This window comes from Monopterus albus, unplaced genomic scaffold, assembly GCF_001952655.1.
Source record: "Monopterus albus unplaced genomic scaffold, M_albus_1.0 scaffold46.1, whole genome shotgun sequence".
Taxonomy (NCBI): Eukaryota; Metazoa; Chordata; class Actinopteri; order Synbranchiformes; family Synbranchidae; genus Monopterus; species Monopterus albus.
In genome coordinates, this window is record NW_018127926.1 from 3044047 (window position 1) to 3070343 (window position 26297).

General features: G+C 41.0%; 1 protein-coding gene across 6 annotated transcripts in view; it reads right to left on the reverse strand.

Annotated features, from left to right (window-relative positions):
* Window positions 1-1589: 1589 nt before the first annotated feature.
* The window catches only part of ets1 (v-ets avian erythroblastosis virus E26 oncogene homolog 1), a 37932-nt gene continuing 13224 nt past the window's right edge, over window positions 1590-26297 (reverse strand). For 3 of the 6 annotated variants that reach the window (XM_020600355.1, XM_020600353.1, XM_020600354.1), the window contains 7 exons: window positions 13474-13593; window positions 12561-12761; window positions 12158-12235; window positions 11665-11910; window positions 10001-10261; window positions 4833-4951; window positions 1590-4594 (listed from right to left, as the gene is read on the reverse strand). In XM_020600355.1, coding sequence (XP_020456011.1) covers window positions 4379-4594; window positions 4833-4951; window positions 10001-10261; window positions 11665-11910; window positions 12158-12235; window positions 12561-12761; window positions 13474-13593 — 1241 coding nt within the window. In that variant the 3' untranslated portion in view covers window positions 1590-4378. Of the gene's footprint in view, window positions 4595-4832; window positions 4952-10000; window positions 10262-11664; window positions 11911-12157; window positions 12236-12560; window positions 12762-13473; window positions 13594-25015; window positions 25159-26297 lie in introns of those variants that run through there. The other 3 variants (XM_020600359.1, XM_020600357.1, XM_020600356.1) reach the window with 3 other exon arrangements.

The following is a 26297-nucleotide window of genomic DNA, read 5'->3' on the forward strand; positions in this document are numbered from 1 at the left end:
ATGTTTTCCACCTTCATTGCTGCACTAATTCATTATTTAATTGCCTCTCTGTCTTTCTTAGTCATGTTAAGACTACATACGTTAGACAGCTGTAGCTTGGTAAAATACCTCAGATAAATATTTAGATTTGAAATCTGAAAAATGAGCTGCACTCCAGTGTCAAGAGAGCTGTTAGCGGCTGACAGCAGGAGGTGATACTTTTTGTCAAGAGAGGCAGAAATCATTCGACATCTTTCTGCGTTTGCCAGGTATGACAGTTCTCACTTTTTGCATAGACTTCCTCTTCTCTTTATGTCTCTCTCTGCTGTGTTTCACTTTTAAACACTGCTTTGAATCCATGGAAGGTTTCTTTGAATGAGGCACAAAGGAGGAGAAAAAATCTGGTAAGGTATGTAAATGTTAGTCAGCTTTGTGTCTGGGTTTGGACGTGGAATAATTAGGTATGAGAGTTTTCATAATGGTTTGGATTTTGTTCCATGTCTGTTGGGATGTGTACTATCTGGGGCAAGTATTTAAGAACCTGCCTAGCAATCATGTCTGGTTTGGCTCACCAGCCCAGTCAGAGCGAGGGAGGTGGAACAGGAGAAGAACCACCTGGGTAACCTCAGGCTTCTCTGTGCCAGGAACACCACCAATAGGCCCAAGAGCAGAACGAGCGTTTGGTTTTGACAGAAGACAGCTCTATTGTATTTGCTTTCGGGTTGCGTGAAGTATCAGTCATGTATGTGTATTCTGTTTCATGTGGTTTATATGCCGAGTGTCTCATTCAGTCTTTCTTGACTGTCTTATCAATATTATTGTCATTCTTATATTGCTTTGTACATTGTAAAACATTTCACTTGCAATGTATGTAAATGTGTCCCACATTAACAATACATTTATAAAACTGTGCCTACATATAAGATGTTTTCTAGACTGTGTGTTTTGTTTCTACACTCACATGCCATTTTCTAAAACTAAAAACAGCCTGATCCACTGGATCTGTATTTTGGCGTACACAGTTGTGGCGGGGCCAAACAGCTGTGCAGTGTGGGGCAGGAGGCCATGGTCCTGTATGTTTTCTATCTACAGAGGAATTTATATGAGCCCAGGGTAACAAACAAATGAATGGGCCCCAGTGTGCTGGTTCTGTTTCGACGTCACTTCATCAGTGTGGATGGGACACACTCATTAAAACTGGGACACACTATGGCCCATGTATATTTCAATGCAAGAGTATGTTGATATGAACAAAAGACTGATTTGTTTAACTAATTTGTACTACTATTGCTAAATCTATTTTTCATGCTTCAATCTACAGTAAAATTTACTAGAATGTTCAAATTATTTAAATATTAGTCCAGTGTTAGAATAGTTTAAGACTATTATTAGTACATAGCATTATAGTAGTAATAATAGTATAAGTACATAGTACTGTAATCATACAAATACATGTCATTGTTATACTGTATAGTGTAATAATGCATGTACATGAATCAAAGCAGTAACACCACAGACAATTATGAAATCTTTGTTCACATATATTTTATAACATTTTGAAGTACAATAAGTACATTTTAGAAAGAGAGGCTACAGTTTAAAAAAGGTTTATTTACTTTATAAAAAAGAATAAAAAAAACAAACAAAAAAATAAACAAAAAACAGAAAAAACGCTACATTATTTTATCCTGTGCTACCTTTAAATTCTCATGAAAGCACCAGCTGTCTGCAACTCTTGTCTTTTATAAAATATAAATTATTGAAAAATATTCAACTGTTTGTGACCTAAATACAATAAAAATTATCTCATAACAAAAATACAGAGACACTATAAAATATACAAAAAAGAAAACCAAACAAACAATATTCAAAACTAAGCAGTTTTTCCTTCTGAATTCATTCTGAGATATGCATACTGTATGCCACAAGCTATTGGTGTGTATACATACGCCTGACTAAGGCTCATTAATACATAAGGACTGTGGTAATCTCTGACGGTTAACAACAGTTTACTTTCCTGACAAAATAATTTTCAAAATATTAACATTTATGTTTTCTTCTAGCACACTGATCTTATGACATCAACCATACTAACATCATGACCTTGTGTCGGGAATAAAAGAAAACCTTTCAGAACATTGGCAACCATTACAAATATGTTTAAAAATCTGTGAAGATCTTTAACATAAAACAAGATATCAGAAAAACACAAAACAAAAAACAGTGTTTTGAGACCTCAATGCCAATGTGCAGTAAAGAATGAAAGTACAGTACAGCTTAATACTTTGCTTAACTTTCTGTGTGTGAAATTGGGTGAGGGTTTGTGAGTAAGTTGTGTCGAATAACCAATTAAACATCATGAACAAATACAGCATCTCTTTTCTGCACTCAGTGGGAAACCAGTGAAGAAGTTTCTCTTTGTCCTAAAGCTGTGTGCTTTTCAACTTATTAAAAGAGATAAAAGAAAAGTCAGCACTTGACAAAAATGTGAGAGCTTTCTGGTCCCTGTCTTCCATTATCGTGGATGATACCCAAAGCACTGCGGCCAAAGACCTCACATGGGTTTTGGTTATTATTTCTCCTTTGTCTCCCGCTTATTTGGGTAATCTGGATCTCAATAAAGCATTATGAAACACAATCTGTACAAACAGACATCACAAAAGTTATTTTCATCCATATGGGCAACATTCAGCCACTGTAAACAATAGCACTGTATTCTAAGATGATATTTTACTTTGGCATTTCCCATAAGGCCAATGTACAGCCACAGTTCCCACTGTTGAGAGGAATTTGGTGCCAATTTGCTCAGCTGTAACAAATTAATCTCTATGCATGTAGTCTGAGCAAACTGCAAACATATGGGTGGAATCATACACGAGTCACTCTCTATGTAATGAGCATTCATTAGCTCATAGATAGGTACATGCAAACTTACAAATTAAATGCAAATATCTGCCACTTGTCCTATATGTGCTTATTCGCACTGAACTTGTAGCTGAAAGCTGCATCCAACCTCGATGGCAGTGACAAAGTACACAACCCATGTAATACAAACCTCACAGCAGTGCCAACCTTTTTCATTTTTGAGAACCATTCTCTATCTTATTCCTTACCTGCAAGATCTACAGATTCCTTTCAGCCCCATACAGCTTCTAATTCTCTCTAACCAACTTTTTTTCTATTGCCTGTTCCTTTTTCTTACATTGTACCTTCTAACTATGCTGCAGCCAGTGCCTTGTTGCTAAAATGTACTGCATAACAAAACAAATAACAATCTGACCTTCGTTCTCTTGGTAAAATCAATCGATTACGTAACGTGTAACATTGTACAGACAGAAAGAAGACTATTCAAACACTCCTAAAGTAACACTAATATGAACAGTGAACTGACATTCTATGCATCTAATCTGCACATTGAACAACTCTTCTTGCCAAAGACACCTGAATTTCCCCACGTGGATTGTCTACAGTTTGCTAATACTGGTATATGCAAAAACGCATAAGTTTCAGTCACAATATGTGTCTCTTTCAAGGTGACAAATACATAAGTAAAGGTGAAAGCGGCAGTTTCAAAAGCAACGGCTGCTTTCAGTTGTCTATCAGACACTCTTGGTATGAGTAATCCCATCAGGCCCTCACATCCCACAAGGCACAGGGCCAGTGTCTATAGTGTTGTCTGATAACCAATCAGCATGTTTTAGGTAAAGGCTGCTAGAGAACAGAATCGTTAAACTTCTAACTGCATCTAAGGTTTGGTTCCACTGTAAAACCTTCACTGAAAATCTAAGAAAAATAGTCTTTCCAAAATATACCTGATAGGTTTACACTGGGTGTTCTCAATGTCAATAATACAATATTGGCATAAGCTGCTTAAACAACAAATTAAAAACAACACTTTTTTGGTCCAAGCTGAAAACTCAATCCTTGCCAAACAGCTAACTGAGACAGTGAAAATGTATGTACTGTAAATATGACATTATACCTTCTTCACTTTTTTACATTTTGGCAACCGTTTTCTTGTTCTCTCACTATTTCTCTTGTCTCCTCACTGTGCTACTTAGGCAGAATGGAACCTGAAATCTACCTGATAGCACTCCATCTGACTGGAGCTGCTATATAATACCGGTACATATCACATATACACGCCCTCAAACACACATACACACACACATATCTGAAATGTAATAGGATACAAATACAGGCTTTTGGCTTGTGCCTTTGTTTTGAAAACATGGTCTGAGAGACAAGAGGTTGAAGTTGACATTTGGTCGTTAAAAATATTCTGGTCCCCCCAAAAAAAACGGTTTGCAGACTCTATCAAACAGATAAGACCACTTTTTGAGCCCCAGTCTGTGTGGCTCGTTAACTTATGTCTACACCTTCTTTTTCATCCCTGCTTTCACTCGTCCGTATCTGGCTTTACGTCCAACATTGCATGCAGCTCCTCAGGCGTGTATCCCAGCAGGCTTTTTAAGTCACAGACAAAGCGGTAGACATAGCGTTTCCCAGATGTCTTGTGGATGATATTCTTGTCATAGTAATAGCGTAAGCCACGGCTCAGCTTCTCATAGTTCATCTTGGGCTTGTTTTTCCTTTTGCCCCACCTCCGAGCAACCTAAAAAAAAATGCAGGGAATAAGATAAGTAGGTCAATATAGGGTATGTCATAAAGTTTGAAATGAATCACTATTGATGTGAAACCTACAAGGTTAACAATTCCAAAAACATACTGACGGAGCCAAACAAGGCATGCAAATGTTGTTTTGGAGGAAAGAAGACATCTTGTTCATATGGCTAACTACTTAGGACCTCCCAGCATGTATGCCAGTGACCGGTGGGTTCATGACCTCTCACCTCATCTGGGTCAGAAAGCTTGAACTCCCAGCCGTCGCCTGTCCAGCTGATGAAGGACTGACAAGACTTATCGGTGAGCAGCTCCAGAAGAAACTGCCACAGCTGGATGGGGCCACTACCTGCAGAACAGATGGAGGAAGGACAAAAGATGTGCATTCAAGAGCTGCTCATACTGACATACAGCTGTCCGTGGGGTTGATGGTGTAATAGTGAGGGTGTGATAGGGTAGTAATATATAATAATACAGTACGTTGCATCTACTGCATGGCATGTTGATGCTAAATAAAACCCAAGTGGTAAAACATATTTGGGATGAGGAGGATTTCCAGTTTAACGGTTTACAAAAGTGAGACACATTCCATTAAACTATGCAAAATCTCTACAATGTTAAAATGCTCCAAAGAGGAAAAAAAATACTTGAAGTACAATCCATGTCTTCCTTACAGTGTGCACTTCTGCTATACAGTCATGGCCAAAAATATTGGCAGCCCTGCATTTCTGTCAGATAAGGCACCACTTCTCCCAGAAAATTGTTGCCATCATAAACTCTTTGGTATTCTCATGTTTAGTTTTTTTGTTTCTATTGTAACATTGGACTCATTGCTGACCACTTTAGAACTCTCCAGCTCTTTCTCTGGAACCATTTCTGGTGCTTTTTGAAATATACCTTGGGTCACTGTCCTGCTGTAAGACCCATGACCTCTGACAGAGACCCAACTTTCTGACACTTGGCGCTGTATTGCGCCCCAAAGTTCGTTGGTAGTCTTCAGATTTCATGATGCCATATACACAGTCAAAGCATCCAGTGCCTGAAGCAGCAAAGCAATCCCAAAACATCAGTGAACCTCCACCATGTTTGACTGTAGGGACCGTGTTATTTTCTTTGAAGGCCTCATTCCATTTTCTGAAAACAGCAGAATGATGTGCTCGACCAAAAAGCTCTATTTTAGTCCCATATGTCCACAGGACATTCTCCCAGAAGGACTATGGCTTCCTCGGGTAGGTTTTGGCAAATTCCAGTCTGGCTTTTTTTTATGTTTTTGTGTCAGCAGTGGGGGCCCCCTGGGTCTCCTACCAGAGCGTCCCTTGTCATTCAGGTAGTGACAGATAGTGCGAGCTGACACTGTTGCACCCTGTGCCTGCAGGTCAGCTTGAATTTGTTTGGAAGTTGATCGAGTTTCTTTATCAACTATTCATCCTTCATTTCAGTCTATCGTCTACTCTTCTCTTTTGTCCATGTCCAGGGAGATTAGCTACAGTGGGCTGTAAACTTCTGGACAATGTTGTGCACAGTGGACACAGAAACAGCCAGATCTCTGGACTTGTAGCCTTGAGACTGTCCAGGCTTTTCCACTATTGTGCTTCTCAAACCCTCAGACAATCTTTGCTCTTCTTTCTTTTCTCTGTGCTCAGTGTGGTCCACAGGACACAAAGGTTGAGTCAACGTTTCTCCATTTTAACTGTTTGCAAATGTGATTTCTATATTGCCAGCACCTGTTGGTTGTTACAGGTGAGTTTCATTACAAATTAAAGGAGCAAATATTGCAACAATTTTCTGGGTAAAGTTGTGCGTTATCTGACAGAAGTGCAGGGGTGCCAATATTTTTGGCTGTGACTATATATGACAGTGTTAAATATATGCTCCTATATTCACTTACTGTATGTCTGAAGAGGGACATACAGTACTAAACCTTCTAATCTGGGTCAGACTGGAGTACAGCAGTGGAACCAAATGCCCTCCTAAATACAACAGTCACATTCATCATGTATTCCCTTGTCTGCCAGTTGCCCCATGCAGTATGTGAATCTAGAGTCTGTCTCTATGAGTTCCATACTGATGAAATCACTGGTTTAAAATAAGAGGGGCTACTTCCAGCAGCACATCTCAGAGATTTGAATACAGACTGTGTCTGTATGACAGAGAGTGGTTGCTAAGTCATCTACATTATTATAATGGAATGCATTTTTCATGAATAATAGAACAGTAATATGAGTAATAGAAGAGTAATATATTAATCTGGTGAAACTAACTTTAGTGCCATTAAAACAGTTTATTACATCTCATGGAAAAAGGAGGGAAGGCAGAATAAAGACAACCAAAAAAGGTTGGTTTGACTGAACTAGATTTACTGCAGTGTTCTTTGATCTTGTGGTTTTTCAGCATATACACTTACCCACCCACTTTTGACACTCGCATCTTGAACACCTGCCTATGCAGCACACGCTTCAGCAAAGCTGAAGCTAAACAAGTCACCACTCTGGAGTAGCTCAGAAAAGCAAATGTACCCTTCCACAACACAAACAAAAGCTTTAGGGAAACAGACGTGTGGGCTGAACACTTGAAATTGTGTTTCAGAGACCTCTTTACTCTTGCTAGGACTAGAGATCTAGCCATCTCGACTTTGGAAAATAAGTAGAGGTGCAACACTGGGTCTCTTTCAGATAGAGAGCTTTGATTCGCATTTCAAAGATCTGCTACTGTAACAACCAAGTCCACATTGTAGTGCCCGTTTACCAGCTCCCTATGCTCTCATGCCAGAATGTAGGCGACCCTTAGACAAAAAGAAAAAAAGTTTCCAAAAATGTTAGAAGTCTCCATGCACAATGGGCTTCATTGAAAAAAGCATGCAGTGTGGCAAAAGGGGTGCGTGGAGTAGAGAATTGCATTCATAGCAGAGTTAAGGATCTGACTCACGGCACATTAAATGAGTCAAGAACCGATGCAGCCTTAGCAAGAAAGTATAACCAGGTCTACAACTAAGGATTCATAAATGTTTTTTTGTTTGTTTGTTTTTCTAAATGTAAAGTATTATGCCACAGGCCATGTTGTAGGGCAACCTAAGTTTACTGTAGACAGAGGTGTAAAAGGCAAATTGTCACAGGAAACCATGAAGGTGATAAGTGAAGCTTCACTTATCTCTGTGCAGTCGTATCAGGCTCCCTGTCCTCACAAGTGTCACCTGTCACCCTGTGACTGGGACAGGAAGTCAAGCAGGGCAAGCTGTCAAAAACATCAGTTTGGAAATGCACAACGCCTATTGCTATCAATCAATCAATCTATCTATCTATCTATTTAATTTTCTTTTCCTTTCCCTCTTTTTTCTATCTCTTTCTTCTTCTGTTTCTTTATTCATCCACACCTGCACATGGGCATGCACATTCATGTATAGAAAAAAAAGCTTTCATCTTTCAAGGGCTACACTTTCCAAAGACTGGTCTTAATAGCATCTACAGTAGGAGTGGAGTGGCCTGGCTGCTTGACATTTTCACTTTCAGGGAAATTTGGGTGTTTAGCATGATTTTTTTTTCTGTCCTTTTTTCTCATATAAAACCTCAGAAGCTCAGAGGAAGCATATTCTCTTCTGTGAGAATACATTACTATATATTAGCCTGGAAACACTCAGCAGGCCTTCACATATGAGCTCTTTGGACTCATTTGTCCTACACTCACTCTTGCATACCAGCTTTGGGATAGTCTGTTGAGATCTGATGTATGCATTGCTGGTGAGGTTGAGAAATTTGCCTGGATTTCCCCTTTTCCAATGTTGGCAGTCTCACTGCCTTATGGCTACAATTTAAACAAGGCTGAAAAAGCCCCAGACAGTTTGGCGTTAAGAGGTGATTCACTGTCTACACAGTAACTGTCCAACTCTCTTTACAATCGACTTTAAATGGCAATTCAGGTTGTAAAGGCTTCACTTTATCTAAACCCTCTACAAAGATTGTATATACATTTTCCTATGCAACACATGATTTGGAAAACATGTCCTTCATGTGTTAATATTACAAGAAAAGTCTTTAAATTAGATATACCAGGTTGATTGGTTTGTATACTTATACAAGCAGTGTTCCTGGCTCACTGTTAACATACACAGTTTGGTAAAATATTAAAATAGCACCAACTTTTTTTTTCATGGATTATTTTAAAACTGAAAGCCATGACAGATGCTAAAATAGTGCATTTGCTTTAGAGGAGGTTGCAGATATCTTCGTCATCTCATTGAACTTGGAGCACTCACATACACCGGTTCTTTGTGCGCATACGAATACAGAGATGCTTCATGAGATGAACAGATTATTTTACTCAGGCTTTATGTGCAGAGGCAGGCATAATTTCTATGTTTCACCAGCGTTGCTAGGACGACCTGAAAAAATAGGTTGAGATGTGGGCTGCAGATAAGAAGGAGGTAGATGAGAACTGAAGACAGAACAAATGTGTGTGAGAGGTAGCAAGAGAGAAGAAGAAGGTTTTTCTTTTGTTTTCTATAATGTGCATGACTCGGGCTGCCTGCGTAAAAGTTTTCTCTCTCTCTCTCTCTAAAAGCCACGCATTAAAGCATCTCCACACTCGAGGTGTTGGCAGAGCATCAAGAAGTGTGTTACAGCTGCTGTAAATTTCATTCAATGTAGAACTAAATTTTGCACCTTGTTTTTGGCATGAAATGCAATACAGGATGCATTGCTGTAGCCTGAATCATCAGTAATAATTAGTACCGTGCATATTATTAGCATATCACTAATCCCAAATGAAATAGATAGACTTTGCTTTAAATATTGTCCTAATCAGTTTTCTTTGTAATTTGTGATTGGCAGATCTGGAGTGTGGAGATGTCCCCCTGCTAACTCCAGGAAGTAAAGAGATGATGTCCCAGGCTTGTGAATGTGGTTCAGTTTTTCACCCAACATTTTGAGATATCTAGCATTTATTTATTTCCGCTGTCACCCCAGTAAAATGAAGATGAAAACAGTTGTTGTTTGTGATGCCCACAGTATTGACAGATGAGATGTGAAAATCCCAACCTGCGATACATGTTGACCTTTTAAATAAAAGTAAATGTCGAGGAACAGGATCTTCTGAAGCTAAAAAGAAACTGAATATTTTAAGTTGACTTGCGCTCTGCACACACTACCAGGAATAATCATAAACACCAATATTGTTACATTCTTAACTTTGAATAATGGATGAATTTCCTTTTACATACACAAATATCAGGGCCCTGGGATTATGCATGCAGTTTGACTTAAAAAGCACACCTAAACGGAACAGAGCTGTGAGTAACGTTGTTGGTTACCTTGTGCTTTTCCTGCTATGACTTTTTAAAAATGTCTGCTGTGAAAAAAGGTTTATGGCTGTAGCACTTTTTGAGGTACGACTCTTGGTATCTTACCTGTGTATCCTGCCAGAGCCGCAGCTGGGATGACGGGCTTATCCTTGCTGAGGTCTGAGCGCTCCCTCACATAGTCCTTGAAGGTGCCCTTGGGCTTCTGGCCGTGCAAGGCAGAGGGGTAGTCTTCGGAGTCAAAGCTGTCATATGAAGGTACCCTCTGCAGGCTGCTGAATGAAGACTGGCTGCTCCATGACTGGGTCAGTCGGTCACAGCTCTCAAAGCTCTCAATGCTCTCAAAGGAGTCCTGGCCACCAAGTTTACCTGGGAGAGGAAGCACAAGACAAAGACAGAAGCAAAGGTGTTACAGTGCAACAAACTGTAAAGTCTAAATTTGAAAGCATATCACATAAAAGACTAATAATAAAGCTTGTGATTGAGTTATGTATAGTTGTTTGCTATGCTTTTCTTCTAAAAGAAATTACTGAGAGCGAAAGTGTTGCTATTTACAAGGTGATATTTCAGTGCAGAAGAATGTAAATTGTTACAAATTTCCTGTAGCCTTTGACAAAGGAGCAATATTTATAAAAGTGGTATAAACTACACCTAAAGAGTAAACTGTGTTCTTTCTCACTAAGCTATTGTTCTGTGTGGTGCCACATCTCTTCCATTTTACACCTCATCTCACTTATATAGCCACAATTTGAATTTGATTTTAAATGCATGGCCATCACACAAATTGCACTGCTATTTTTGGCCTTGGGAAAGATAAAAGGAGTTTTTCAACAGTGAGCCATTAACAAATGACAGATAATGCAGCATCCTCCACTGCTGAAATGGAAGCCACATGTGGATATCAGTTGTGCTATAAAATACTTTCCCACATTAGAAGAGCACATGCAACACTCAACAGCTTAGTATGTGTGATGTATGAGGACTGGACCTTGTACCTTGCAGGCAAATGCTTACAGCACTGGAAGGAGGCTTGCATAGTGTACATGTCACATGCTATTCATTTATACAGATGGAAGTTTGTGGGCGAAGAATTCTAGCTTTAAGGCTATAAACGTAAACCATGCTGCTAATTCATCTGTAAACTATCACTGGAAAAGAAAACAAGCCTGTGCGTTCAGAAAAGCAAACTGCTTCATGAGAAAACCCCACACTTGCTAACAGAGGATGACACCTCTATCTCTTTACCCAGAACCTTAAGGGTGAGATGAGGAAAAGAAGCCAGAAACAGAAACGAGAAGAAAAAATCTTGAAGGTTACACCACTTGAACTGTTTTACATAAAGGACAGGCGGCAAGAAGAGAACACTCTGTGGCTGTGGTTTGTGTATCACTTTGACAAAAACAATAGAGTTTTCTTTTTTTCCCCAACCCAGTCTAGAGTGTATCAGGCAGCTCTGCTCGAACCACAAACCAACCGGAGGGCCTGCTTTTCTTCTCTTCTAATACATGCACAGTAATGTGGCTTGACAAGATTCTGGTAGCTTCAGCACAATAACATGCACACAGAGACCCGCAGAGACACGTAACATTTAGCTGCACCCACACATTCACATGCACGCACATAGGAACATATTGATTAAGCACTCAATCCAAACAAACTTATGAGCACAATATAAATGCAGCATATTCTTCCCTGCGTGCTTCTCAAGACAAATCACATTTTGTGCTTAAATTTCAAAATCTGATCCTCATAACTAATACATGACCCCTCACCTCTACTGAGGCGTCCCACACACATGTTGTCAGGTGACACGACCTCTTGCTTGACAGAAAAGTAGTCCCCCTGCAGTGGGTTGAGGGGTGTGTCCCGTAAGATGACTGCAGGGTATTCACTCTCGTATTTGAGCGTCAGCAGTTCCTCTGAGCTGATGGGATGAAGTGTCTGGAATGACTCTGTAATGAAGCCAGGTTCTGAGTATTCAGAAGGAGGGACACACTGAGCATGCTCAACTCCGTAGCCTGGAGATACCAAGGAAAACAAGTATGGATACAGAGCAGAGACGGAAAGCAAGGAGCAAAATAGAGGAGGAAGATCAGTGGAGAGTGGAGTCATTAGCCCTCTTGTGCTCAACTGCTGTGGTTTTTACAACACTAAATCTTTTTCACAATGCTAATCACTCCTCTTTTTGCATTTATGTTCATATTACAGTTGTGTATCGCATGCTGTTAACCAGAGTGACTGACAAAAAGCGTGATGAGTACTTACTGACAAAGTAGTCTGAGGTATAACGGGACTCCTGGAAATTGGAGGTCAGTCCGTTGATGGGGTAATGCTTTGTATCCTCTTCATGAAAAATAGATAGAGAACAAGCGTCAGTGACCTCGTCATTGATTTCATGTATCATGTAACTGCATCCAGCATTATCAAAAATTAATGACCTGAGCTAAACACTCTCTTCCTGTTTGGCTCCTCTTTCAATAGCAAATGCCAACACAGTCCTAAATTGGTGCTAGCAGTGATATCATCCTGTGTGGTGGGATTTTTCTTTTTCCTCACATACATTATGTGAGATGAAAGTCTCTTAGCCTCTAGTCTCTGCTAAAAAATATCTTCCAAAGCACAAAAAATGTCAAACAATCTCTTTATCCTCAGACTAATGTGTCCTTACCTTTCTGAAGCATTTCTAAATGTTCCCAAAGGATGTCACCCACAAAGTCAGGTGCTAAGTCTAAGAATCGCTCCTTCCCCATCGCACACAGGTTGGCTCCATTCATGCAGAATTTATCAAAGTCAACATTCTTCAGACTGAACTCATTCACTGTCCACGTTAGCCATTCAGCCACATGATTTTCTGTCCACTGTCTGGGATCTGAAGAGGATAAAAATGACTATTATATTTACTGTTATACCCTTTTTTGTTACAAGTAAATTAAGTGTAGTGGGTGTGTTCATGCTCTAGTTGATGAGGTGCATATCCCACACGTACACATTCATTCAAACGTCATCTTGACTTATGGCTGATATGAAAAGTCAGACTAAATTTGAACTTTCCTGGTAATGACACAAGGAACCACAATGTATTTGCTGTGAGATAACTCAGATGTATAGTTATACCACCAACCTCCACACCATCTTTGTGATATTTATATATCTACCAATAATACGTCAATCAACAGCAAACAAGGAGGCAGCAGTAGATGAAAACAGCAATGACAAACCCAAATCATCATTTGCAGATACGGTACAATTACATAAACAGTTACTGAAAGTCCTGCTGTTTCCACAGCATGGAGAGGCTGTGCGGTCAGGCTCAATTTAGGGCACTAACTCATTATTTTACTCTCTGCCTCATAAGGTTATATTTGGAATAACTGTGTCTCTCCTTGCATTCAGTGAACGCCTCTAAGAGATGCCTTTCTTGAATGATATAAAGCAGGCAATGATGAAAAAGTATCTAATGAATGTGTGTACCTGACATGTGACATGTTAATGTGGGCTTAAGGACTCACGCTTTACAGATAAGATTCCGTTTCCCCTGTGAAAATGTTTACAGTGACTACTGAGAACACCAGCAGTCTTACCTTTGGGAATACCCAGCCGCTGCTGTTCCTTTGTGAAGCCACTGAAGGTGGCCTTCAGAGCCTGGGACATCATCTCTTTACTTCCTGGAGTTAGCAGGGGGACATCTCCACACTCCAGATCTGCCAATCACAAATTACAAAGAAAACTGATTAGGACAATATTTAAAGCAAAGTCTATCTATTTCATTTGGGATTAGTGATATGCTAATAATATGCACGGTACTAATTATTACTGATGATTCAGGCTACAGCAATGCATCCTGTATTGCATTTCATGCCAATTAAAGTTACTGAATGGAAAATATAATTTACACAGAGTGACTGCAGAAAAGAGGGACTTGTGAATGTGGTTCAGCTAGATGTTCACGGACACACATATACAGTACAAACAAAATCAGTAGAGTTGTAACCGTCCAAGATCAGTAACACGGCTCAACAATGTCATCCCCTCTAGACAGACACCATCTCCATATCAGATCCAATCTACTTAAACAAGAGTTGTCACACCATTAAACCTGATTTGTAACACTGCATGGGCACTACTTTGCACACAATGTGTACATGTGCACGTGTTTCAGTGGGCTCAGTAGCAGGTAGTGGAAATAATGCTGTTTTTTTAAACATAATTTTGTGCATGGTGAGTTGTGATTGTACAAAAAATGTTAATGCAGGTGCTTTTAAACAGATTTTTACACATTCCAGACAGAGTCTCATCTTACATTAAACAAACATACATATTTATTTGCAAATACTACAGTTACTAACTTTTCTTCTGTCACACACCCTGGCTAAGAGAGTAGCGCCTGGTGCCCATCAGTGACACCATGACCCCTGCTAGCCCTCCTACCATGCTGGTCCTACACAGTAAGCCTACTGTCGCTGGACAAGCATGGGGTCAAACATTCTGAGAGGTCAAGGGTCGAGGGATGAGGTGATGATGTCAGTGTGACTGCTGGCGGGTGGTTAGGAGAGTTGAGGGTGGGCTGTCTCAAGGGTCTCAGTGACACACTAGGCTTACTATTCTCTACTCACAGCCAATGGGCACCCAGTGTGGAACACAGCTCCCTTTGATGGCTTTAAACAGTGTCTGATGACTCGCACTCATCTAATTAGATTGACCAGACTGCAGAATAGTGGGATAAAGATACAAAGTAGAGGAGAAGATGAGGGGAGAAGGGGAAAGACCCTGAGGCCACTAACACTAGAATAGAATGCTAAAAACTAATCGGGCCAAGACTCAACACATGATTTTAAATAGACACAAAAACCCCTATGGAGTTCCAATTAACTGGCACATCTTTATCATTCAATCTGCAAAGCACCCGCACTCATATATACAACAAAGGCCAACATATTCATGTATCACAATCTGTTAGAGTCTGCAGTATGACATAATAACACTATCTTGTCTGATCAACCTGGGGGGTTAAGTGCATGAGGAAAAACTTCAACAAACCACAACAGGGAATCCTGGGGCTTCATCTAAAGGTACGCACAAAATGTAGGGCTCGGTCAGGCTTCGATATTTGCGTCACGTCTTTCTCTAACTCATCCTTCGTATCTGTCTCAACTGCATACCAATTAAAATCTTTAAGAAATCTGATCACAAAAAGCTTGGCTTGAAGTCAGGCGAGTAATGAGGAAAATGGTCATAGAACCACTATTTGTTGAACCCAGATGTTCTGGCTGGTGGTTTTATCTACCAGAACAACATACAGTTCATGCTTGTTTTCACCACTCGATGACATCTCGACCTTGTCTGGAATGCACAGCAGCTGTCCCTCCTTCACACATGCAACCAATGTCTGTCTGGCTGTCTGTAAAATTAGGTCTCCCAGGGTTTTTTTCTGTTTTGGTTGTCTTTTTCCTTTATTTTTTCTCTTTGAAGAAAGAAACATCGCAACAGACTCAAGACAGAGGACACACAAGAGTTCTTTGCTTCTTCGTGTGATTCAATTAAGACTTGTAATAATATATCGCTCTCTGATACACTGGTGAACAAGCAGAGCTGTTCATTCTAGTCAGATGCAAAAGCAAGGCAGAAGAGCAGAGAATAAACACTGTTTCACAGTCTCAGATATGGCCTCAGTTAAGCTATTGTCAGACACAGCTCACACATCAAAATAAACTGTGCATTTTCACGCTGAAAATAAGACCTGAGTGAGCTGTCACTGTGTAAAAGGTGCCCCTGGTGGCAAGGCTGTCTAGGTCTGTACTAAGTTCATTTCTCTTTTAAGTAGTTTTAGTAGTGCACAAATGTACATGTTGCAAAGGGCTGGAAAATGAGATGGGACCGAGGCTTAGACAGTTTGGGCTTTGATGTAAAGGCAAAGGAGAAATGTGGCATTTTATTTAAGCTGAATTGAGTGGAGCGAGACTGCACTTTTGAACAGTTTACAACCCTCCCTCCCCATTGCTTTTATCAACCTGAGCCCAGCCTGTACATGCCCACATAGACTTGAACCTGCTTTAGCACTAAATCCTCCATCAAAGACACTCAACACCATCTTGCATGAGAACTACCATTAGGCACTCTAAGAGAAATGTGCAAACCACGATTACAGACAAATATATTAAAATGTGAACTGCAATTTGTATGATTTCTTTTGTTTACAATTTTGAATTACGTATGCCCCTTTTAAAATGACTTTGAAGTAGGATTTTTGTTCACTATCTTACAGCATTTCAAGGCACAATGCATGTGTTAAACTACTAGGTGACAGTGCAACTGTATGCTCAACAAAACATTTGACTGAAATTGTTAAAGAAAACTGAGGTTAGAGAAACATTGAAAGGCAAAAAGAAGACCTAAAAGTGCAATGATAATAGAGCAGTCTCCATGGTGAATGATCCATATGAAGTTAGAGCTAATGTACAATGCACATCCATTAGCGATAGGCAAGCTTGGATCTAGACAATCTCTAGTAAATGATGAGGTCCTGATAGGATTTCAATGCCTGCGAGTCCCATTAGATACAGAATGGTCAGTATGTACTGAGAGTTAAAGCATCCACAAGTCATCACTTTCCACATTAGGCAGTGTGGGTCTGTGGGTGGGTCTGCAAAATGAGTCCCAGCCACTTAGCTCACAAAATGTAGGAGTGGGTATAAATCACAGGCAACATTATGGCATTCGCATTTCTCTAACAACACTCGGAGTAAAAACAGCATCTGCAGTGAAAAGTATGAAAGTAAACCGACTCCTGCTAATAAAGTTAAAGGAATAATAAGTTCATCTGTTCTAAGAATCACTGATAAAGTGAAACTGATGTTTGGTCTGGATATACAGTAAAAGATATTGATTAGCCACTCCCCTCTCGCCACGATATGAGTAATGGACAGTCTGCTGAGTGCAATGGCAATATTTCCCTGGGGGATTTTCACTGACAGACTGAGCACCTTGACTGCCCAGCCCTTGCAAGAAAGTACAAAGCCAATTTTAGATGGGGGATTTGTTTAGCACGTTAGGCTGTTAAACTGACACACATATAAACACACACACGCGCACACACATACATATCAACTAAATTAGAAACCACCTTTGCCTGTGTGCCAAAGCGTGGGCGTGGAATTGGGATTTTTGAAGCTGGGGCCAAAGTCTATGGGGCTGGAACAGGCAGGGCTGGGCAGGGCAGGACAGGGAAAGATAGCAAGGGAGCATCTTGGGTGGGTGAGGGGCAACTGAGAGGGGGTGGGGTGGGGATGAGTCACCAGCCTGTAATATGAGCCCATCACAGGACAAGAGAACCGGAGGTGGGCACAGAGAGAGAGAGAGAGAGAAGGAGACAGATGAATGAATGAGAGGCCTCATAAAGCTGCCTCTCTTCTTCTTGTCTCTGGAATGACATCACAATGGGATCAGTGCCATCTCCCAGCCTCTCCCAGAGAGTTGGTTCATTCATAAAGCCTGGACTGCTGCCTCCTCTTAGAATGATGCAATGTTACAAGCAGAGCTGGCAATCAGACGCAACACATAAGTGACAATATGCTTTCTATCATTCATAAGGTTGAGCTATAAATAGACCTATAGTATATATTCAATGAGTGGGTTTGTGCTGGTACGAGAAAATAGAGTGGGCTGTGAAAACAAAACAAACAAACAAGCAAAATATCTAAAAGGCTAAGGTTTTAAAAAATTAATACTTTAGGGTCAACCAGTCATTTATTTATATCAGTGTTGAAGCATGTAACAGTTCAGGTCTCCCTCTATATGGCCTTCTGTAGGTAGGTGTATGGGCTTTCTTTCTGTGGCTACGTTGCCACTTCCTTTGGGAAGTGACATGTTGTAGGTTCAGGTGAGGGTCAAGAATTTCAGATCCACCACTAAGGCCTCATTCTCTCACTGAATATCCCTACAAGCACACAGGTACGTACAAAACTAGCAGGGCCATGGCAAGGTGCAGTGAAATAGAGTAGGCATTGGCTTCTTGCCAAGGGCTTATAACTGGCTCTTTAAGGCAGACCACTTGAACCACAAGAGACCAGGGGTGGTAGTAGTATCTGAAAGAGATTTTGATGGAAATCCATATCTGGTCCCCTGGTCTGAGAAGGCAGGGTCATAAACCCATCCTGAATGAAGGGGGTCTATTCAGTGCCACAGAGTGATAAAGTGATGGCTGAGGGCTGCACAGAGTGAGAAGTCTGGTCTTGAGAGAGGCACTTGTTCAGCCAGCCATTCTGGTATTGAGATTTCCATTTCAAAGCCAGGGACCAGAAATAGAAATGTAGGCCTGGTTAAAGCCAACATGAAGAAGCCAGACCAAATCTAGACCCAAGTGTTAACCTAAAGAGACATCACACAAATCGAGACCATGCCAACATCACAAACAACAGTGCTGAAACACTAGTTTTATTCTTAGGTCTCCACCACTAGCTTCTGGCTGCCCTCTTAAAGCACAAGCCTGTGGTGGTGTAAAACAGCTGTACAGGACAAGGCCACTACTGCTGACATCTGTCTTTGGCCGTGAAAATAGAGTTGTTCAGAATCATCACCACCACAGACACACTGGCTACCGAAGCAGACAATAAGTGAGACTAATATCCCATAGCTGCCTTGCTGTCTTTCTTTATTCCACTCCCTCCATATCTGAAATCATATTAACTTATAACGTGAAAGTGCATTAACTCTACTGTTTATGCTGGCATCTCAGCGCTTGCTATGACATTACCTCTGAGTTCAAAATGATCTGAACCATTGCCAACAGATGGCAAACATGTTTTTGCTAAAAGCTCAATGGAAAGTATTTTCTTTTTAGAAGAATGAGGGAAGCAGAGACAAGGCAGGATTTGGCTACTTGTTCAGTTTGACTTCCTACAAATTTTGTTGCTCTGTGATCTGAAAAGTCCTGGGTTTTAAGTATACTTTGAGCAACAGTACTGTGCTTCTCACATCAGGCCAACCTTCAAGTTGCCTAGTACTTTGAGAAGGCAGACAAATAATGCTGGGGGAAAAGCTAAAACCCAGCATGCATGAAAACACTACACAAACAGTAGCGATCTGAGAAATCTCTCAAAACTTGACGGGTCTCCATGACTTCCATATACTGTCTGTTAAATATTAAAATGAAAACAATACTTTGTCCAAAAGGATTCGACTGTCTTGTTTTATTCATCAGTGTGAAGCATAATGGAGAGAAAGGGGAACTCACAGGTGAGAAATGGAGGCTACTGAAGACTGCAGGTGGTGCTAGCTTAGCTGTATCCAGGCTAGCTGCCCTCCCAGGCTCCATCCGTGTTGTAAACAGACAGGGGATGCTCTGGGGGAATTGTTTAGGCGTTAAACCAAACACACGACATATCTGACAAACAGTTTACTCTTGGTGTTGCATTTTTTCCACTAAACATGGTGCCTGACCCATTTTTATTCCAAACTTATGCATTCCACTGCCAGGTTCCTGATATATTGTATGTGTATACAGCCACACATTCACACACATCAGTGGAACTGTATGCCACTCTAGCATTCTTTTCTGCAATACGTGTGATTGATACGACATATAGGTATAAGAGCTTGTTGCTTGTTTGAAGCCAAGCTATGGGTGACAGACAGATACTTGATAAATAAATTCCCCCAAGACCACAGTGTTTTCATGTTGCATGCCTCACATTCCATCTCTGTTTTACAGTCGCTAATGTGCTTCTCACAGCTTTCTTGTTTTCTTCTAATGTGACCAAAAATGACTTGTGGTTTAAGTGGCAAAATGGTCTCAGCTCAAGATGATGAATTGCCCTTCTATTTTAAGCTCAATGTAGGCTCCATGGCTAACAGGAGCATAAAACATCAAACATCTGGCCTCATCTCTCTTCCTTTATCTTAGGATATGTGTGTTCTTTTTCATGACAACTTGAAACACCTCAGCTTTGGCTGACTGTGCTGATTAAAAGACGCGAACCAAGATTTGATATCTGGAAAGTTACAAGTCAGAATTTTGCAATAAAAGATGGAAATGATTTCCACAACATGTGCATATCATTGTAGTTGTGTAAACTCATGCTCACCTTGTCATCTCTATCTCAATTTCTCTCTCTCTCTCTCTCTCTCTCCCACTCTCTCATACATACACACGCACAGACAGACTGTGACTCATTCCATCAAAGAATGACTGGACTTCAGGGGGATATCGTGCTGCTTCATTTGACAATGTGACTGGTCATGATGAAAGCAATGACCATATCTTGCAAAATTCCGGCCCAATGACTCAGTTACCTTGTAACTATGCATCAAACAAACATGTTTTAGATAGCAACAGTGTCTCTAATGAGCCAAACAATGATATTCCACAAACACAGTATCATTCCTGTACGAGTAAACTATTAAGTCCTCAGCACGTTGTGGACATGTGGGCCTATTGGAAAGCAGTCAAAAATGGCAACTTATTTAATATGTAAGAAAAGTATATATTAGGGAGGTCAGCCTAGGCTGCTTTTACTTTCATAGCCTCGACTACAACAGTAGCCTAAAACTATGGAAGTCCTGTTCCTCATCCTACTCCATTACTGACATGTACATCCTATTTGACTGTATCACTGGGCCCAGCTCATGAGAGCCATAAACTCACAGATTGCAGCGCCCGCCACCTACACACACACACGCCCATCTTTATCATTCTTTGCTTTGGCAGGCCAATTGAACTATAAAACTCTGATGCTGTAAGCTTTATATCATAAAGCCTGTGACTGTGCCCCACTTGCCCACCTGATTACAACAGAAGTACACGAAGCACTCAGACTCCAAAAACGGGTGGTTGGTGTGCAGCAAATGTAGACGAAAGGGAAACAAAAGGAAGAAAATCTGGAACACACACTAAACAAAATGAGTAACATGGCCTCGTTGTGGACAGCGGAACAGCTGTGGTGAAACAAACCTGCTGTCTTTCAGGACAGTGGACAGATTTTCAAAGTAGCCCAGTTTCTATTCCATTATAAGAAACACAGCTCCTAAATCCAGAACTGTAAAACAGAAACAGCAGGAAAGCAAGAGGAAAAAAGAAGTTATAAAGCACTTAGGAGGATGTTGAGATGTGTGGGAGACTGCCGAGCCATTTTAGGGGCAGAGTTTGGCCATTTAAAGTTCATAGTCAGACTGATAATATAGGAACAGGTGAGGCCTGTGGTAGAAGAAGCCAGTAAGCAAGACAAGCAGACACACAGTCGGACAGCCAGTGGCGTGTGGTGCAGCAGGCGCCTAGTGCCATGACTCAGGGACTATAAGTAAGGGATGACTGGGGATATGACACAGTGCACTCACCAGGAACTTACTATATACCACAATAAGGTGCCATGACAGAAACACATATGGCCAGCAGAAAGAAATAGAAAAAGAGGAAGAAAGGGAAAGGAGGGGGAGGAACACTAGAGGAGAAATTGTATGAGTGGGTGGGTGAATGATTGAAAAGAGTTGCCTGTTACCAAAAAGCTTGGTAATGCTTTATTTCCCTTGCCAAGGAGCATATTTTCTTTGTTTTGGTTGTTGACTTTTGTGGATGTGAGTAAAATTAGAAGCTGCTGAAGACTGTTTGCTGGTAGAGGAACTCTAATCATCTTGATCTCTAATTATTTTTTTAGCATAGCAAATATCACTAACACTGTGTAGACCACAACTTGGAAAGTCTGTCTCCCCCCATCCCTCAAACACCCCTCTCCTTGTCTTTGTTTTTCACCATATGCTTACTATTTAGCAGACTGCTGTATCTGGTGCTAACACGCCTTCCTTTATGACTAAGCTTTATAAGCAAAGATTAAGGCGTGTATTCACCAGGGAAGCATCGCAATAGGACCCACACAGTTTAATGGTTTCATGTTTATATGGGAAACACAGTAGATGACAGGCTGAATGTAGGATTTAAGAATGATACACTATCTTAAGGGGATAAGCAATTACATATAACATAGTAGCATCACTGAGCAGCGCGGGAAGGAAAGAAAGACAAGGTCATCCTGGAAACTTACAGACATCCACTTCACTAGTAACCACCCAGTCTGTTAACAAGCCCAGCCTCCCATTAAAGGAGCTGGTATCTGTTGCCATCTAGGCACAGGCGTGACTTGATCAAACACTACGTAATGACACATGTGTGATGTACTGAACCCTGGACTGACTAATTAGCTTTTGATACAGCAGTCCATATTGTCCTCAGTTTGATATGGTGAACGTCAAATGAAAAACCGACCAGTTTGCTCCATTTGACCCTATTCGTTGATAGACCACATCAAGAGAAGCCTGCATCTCCCAGACAGTGTTTGCACAGCTGCCAGGCAGCTAAACACTGGCACATTTTGCACAGCACCACTGAAGAAGTGCTGACACAAACACAGGAAAGCAAAATCCTTAAGCTTATGTAACACTCTCTGTTCTGACTCAGGCTATCTCTTTCTCCACTATAACAGCATGGGAGGCACTTTGGAAAAGAAAGACAGTGAAGTCTTTAAAAGTCAGTCATGTGGCATGGGTTGCATGCGATTGTGATCAGACTGTATGTTGCGGATATCAAACGAGAGGCCTTATACTGGTTCTCAGCAGAACCATAAGGCATGGCAGTTATAAGAGGCACCATTTTGATCAGATAAATCGAGCCTCCCCCTCAGGCTCCTTCTACCCCTCCACGCATGCCACCCAGCAGGGCATGCGCATAAACATTCCTGTCAGTCACTGAACCCTGACCTGACGAACGGAGAAGGAAAGTAAAGGAGGGACGACTCATTCGATGTGAATGTCTTATAGATGATTAACAACTGTCCTGAGTTTTAAATAAATAATGAACAACACAAAGTTATTTGATTATACTGTAACACTCAATAAGGTGTTCAGCAATATAAAAGCAAGAAAAAGAAGAGCTGCTTGTGCTTTCATGCCTGTAATTTCGCAATCCAGCAACATACCTGTTAAGTATTGCTCTATCTTTAAAACTGTCTCTATGGAGCTGACAGTTTTGTTATGGCTACACCATGCTTTCACTAATAGGCTACCATGATCTGGGCAAGTGTGTTGTGTCAGGAATTGACTAATATAACACCAAACAGAAGAATAAAAGCTAGCTGGAAGATTAGAAGCTTTGTCCAGGTGCACCTCTGACCCTGGCAGTGTGTGAACACTTTAATAGGTATTGCACAGGCCTTGTGTAAGCTGACACCGGCTGCACTTCCGTCACAAAGGAAAACAAACATTATAGTAAGGTGGGATGAAAACCACTTATGCCTGTTAGCTGGGTATGTGTGTATGTATAGTCTGTGGTTGCAGGTGTTGAAGAGAGAGAGAAAAAAAAGACAGTGTCTATGGCTCCCATAGTGCCATAGCTCGGCGCTTGCTTGTGAGAAGCCAAGCAGTCATGTCCACTGGGAGAGCTGCTACTTTCTCCATCCAACAAATATGATCTGGTATTGTATGGAATGTTTAGCTCTTTCAGTTAGTTGTAAGCAAGTAGCCTATCATAGTGCTTTATATGCCTGCAATAGAGAAAAACACCTCTGTTGTGTCTTGGTGGGATCAGGAATAACCTTAGAGATTCATAGTTTTTTTTTTAATCTTGTAAACATTGTAATATCAGTGTAACAGTGTGTTTGTGTGCTTGTGTGTCAGAGAGAGGACCAGAGAAAAGATGTGTGTGTGTGTGAAGTTGTGAAGCTGGCAGTCTCAACTTGACCCAAGAGCACCCAAGTCAGCGTAAGCAGGAGCGAACATTGAGAAATGGTTTTGCAAGATAGCGCTATGCTTTGGCAACTTAACTGCATCTGTCAGCACCTTTTGCGAGTTAGTATGTGTGAATCTATGCTCTGCAGGTACTGAGAGTGAGGAGAAGGTGGTTAATGTGGTGAGTCGCGGTCCTTTAGTGGGACAACACTAGCAATTAGTATAAAATTTCCATGATGCATCAGCGCTGCTTGCTGCTTTACTAGCAGACTCAACACCGCCTGAGCTGCAAAAGCACAGGGGATTAGTAGGCATCAAAAGATGTTAAATGCAAATCATCCAAACATACCACCATGTGTAACATCACTCTGTGTAAAAATGAGAAGTGAAACTGCACAAAGTTTTGAACACAAGCACAGCAAACAGTTGCAGGCTTCCCTGTCTGTACCATGGACTACCCCTGGAGCAAGCCAAGTCTTCCAGTCAGTGGGGTCAGAGAAGCAAGCCTCAGCACTGCAGATTCATCACCTCAGCCTGCCTCTCCTTCCCTGTGGAAAGTCAGTTTCAACCACTGAGAGGGAGGAGTGGGTAGAGAAGAAGGGAGGGAAGGAGGCGAAGCAGACAGTGGAGTTGGTGGAGAGTGATTAGGCACCACTGCCTGTCTCCCATGCCGGCTGGGCAGAATGCACTGGCTCACCCAGTGTGGTGCTGAATATACGGGTCAGAGATGGGTGCTTAGACTGGGGCAGAGAGGAGATGCTGACAGAACCCCATAGAGATCAAAGCAGGATGAAAGAGAGAAAGAAAGAGAGAGATCATTTGTACAACAAACCTGCAAAGCATAGATTAACAGAGCAATGCACATCTATAAACATAATAAAAGTTAACTTGCACAAGGCTTCATAAAGCAAATCTTAAAAGTAATTACTCATGATTACTCAATGTTTTGTCTCAATGTTTTTTTTTTATAATGTTGCCTATTTTGTGTGCTTCGTTGTTATTTTGCCCACAATTCATTATTAAATCGACTTTTATGATGAGTGCCTACAAATGTAAACATTTTCACGTTGGCAGTTTGTTTCACATACGGTATAGTAAATAGTAAAAACAGACCGGTCAAAGCCTGATTCATTCAGAAAACACACACACAGGAGTGTACATGAACGTAGAGCCTCCGGCGTGTATTTTTCCTCGAGTGTTGCGTGTTGTCCAGTATTGAGCAACCAACACAGGCTTCACTCTGAAACACGGTGACGACGTTATGTTCTTTTCAGCGCATCTACTTACTGAGAATTAACAGTGTGGTTAACATCAGCCAGTCTGTCACCAGCCCGTAGGTTACAAGGAAAACACTAAGCAGTCATGACAGTCTCGTTTTCAACTGTCAGGCTCCTACAGAAGAGTTGTATTACTCACCGTCCATTTTTTCAGCCTTTATGATTGTTAATGCCGGTTTCATATCGACAGCTGCCGTCATAATCATCAGATCTGAGTGACTTAATAACGCCGCGTCCTTCTTTTTTTATTCTAACAGCTCCAGAAGCAAAATATAAGGGGAAATCTTCCTGTCCTTTGGCTCCCCGGTCAGTTTATTCTAACAGCTCCAGAAGCAAAATATAAGGGGAAATCTTCTCTTCCTTTGGCTCCCCGGTCAGTTCTACTGCTCGCCTTTAAAAAAAAAAAACCTTCCCTTTCACACTAGAACTGATTCCGTTGCTTTAGCGCCAAACTTATCGTTCTTTCCTTCCCTTCCACTCCCGTACATGTACACACACTCCCTCTTTTCCTCGTTCTTTCTTACTCACTCATACACTCACTCTCTTCTTCCTCTCTATCTGTGGGTATGGGCGTTGCAGCCGGAGCGCGACGACAGCTGAAGGGGGCGGTGTTTGGGGCTGACTTGCAGGTTGATTCACAATTCAATTACAGTGCCACCCCCCCCACCACCACACCCCACCACACACACACACACACACACACACACATTCACTGTACTACCACCTCCTCCCCCGTGTCTCTGTGAGAACATGCTTGTACCAAGACCCCTTCACGTCATCAGACGCAATCAGGAGCGTTCCCGCAAATTACCGGCAGAGTTAACCGCATTATAGGTGGACACTATCCAAAAGTGACACCAACCAGTTCATTCAACAACTCCAACAAACCACCCACGCTTAATTAAATAAATAGTCACAAATTACCCAGTGTAGAGCCCTACAGGAACATTACTGTAATAGTATTGCAATATTTCTTGAGGATAAGTAAGAAAACAATATGTCATTAGGTGGTTTTTACATTTTTATAACAGCTACAAGAACCATTAAGTGTGAGCTGAAGGACGCCTGTCATTGTCCTGTCCTATTGTGCAGGATTCAAGGCTTCCTCATAACTTGTAGTTCACCCTCATAAACATTTTGGAGTATTTCCTGTCCACCTTCTACTTACCAGTAAAAAACAAACAAACAATCATGTCTTTTTCTTTAAGCAGCTGCATCAGGTATTAATGAAGTATATATTTGCAAATAAATACTGTTACTGTAAATGGAAAATTCTTATTTTATAAAAAATAAGGTATGCAAACTGTGAGACTTACAAATATAATCAAAATCTCCTGTCACAATGACCATTAATGAAAATTAGTTTTGAACAAGGCAAACTATATCTTCTAATTCTCCGCTTGTATTGCTTTTTTAAACTT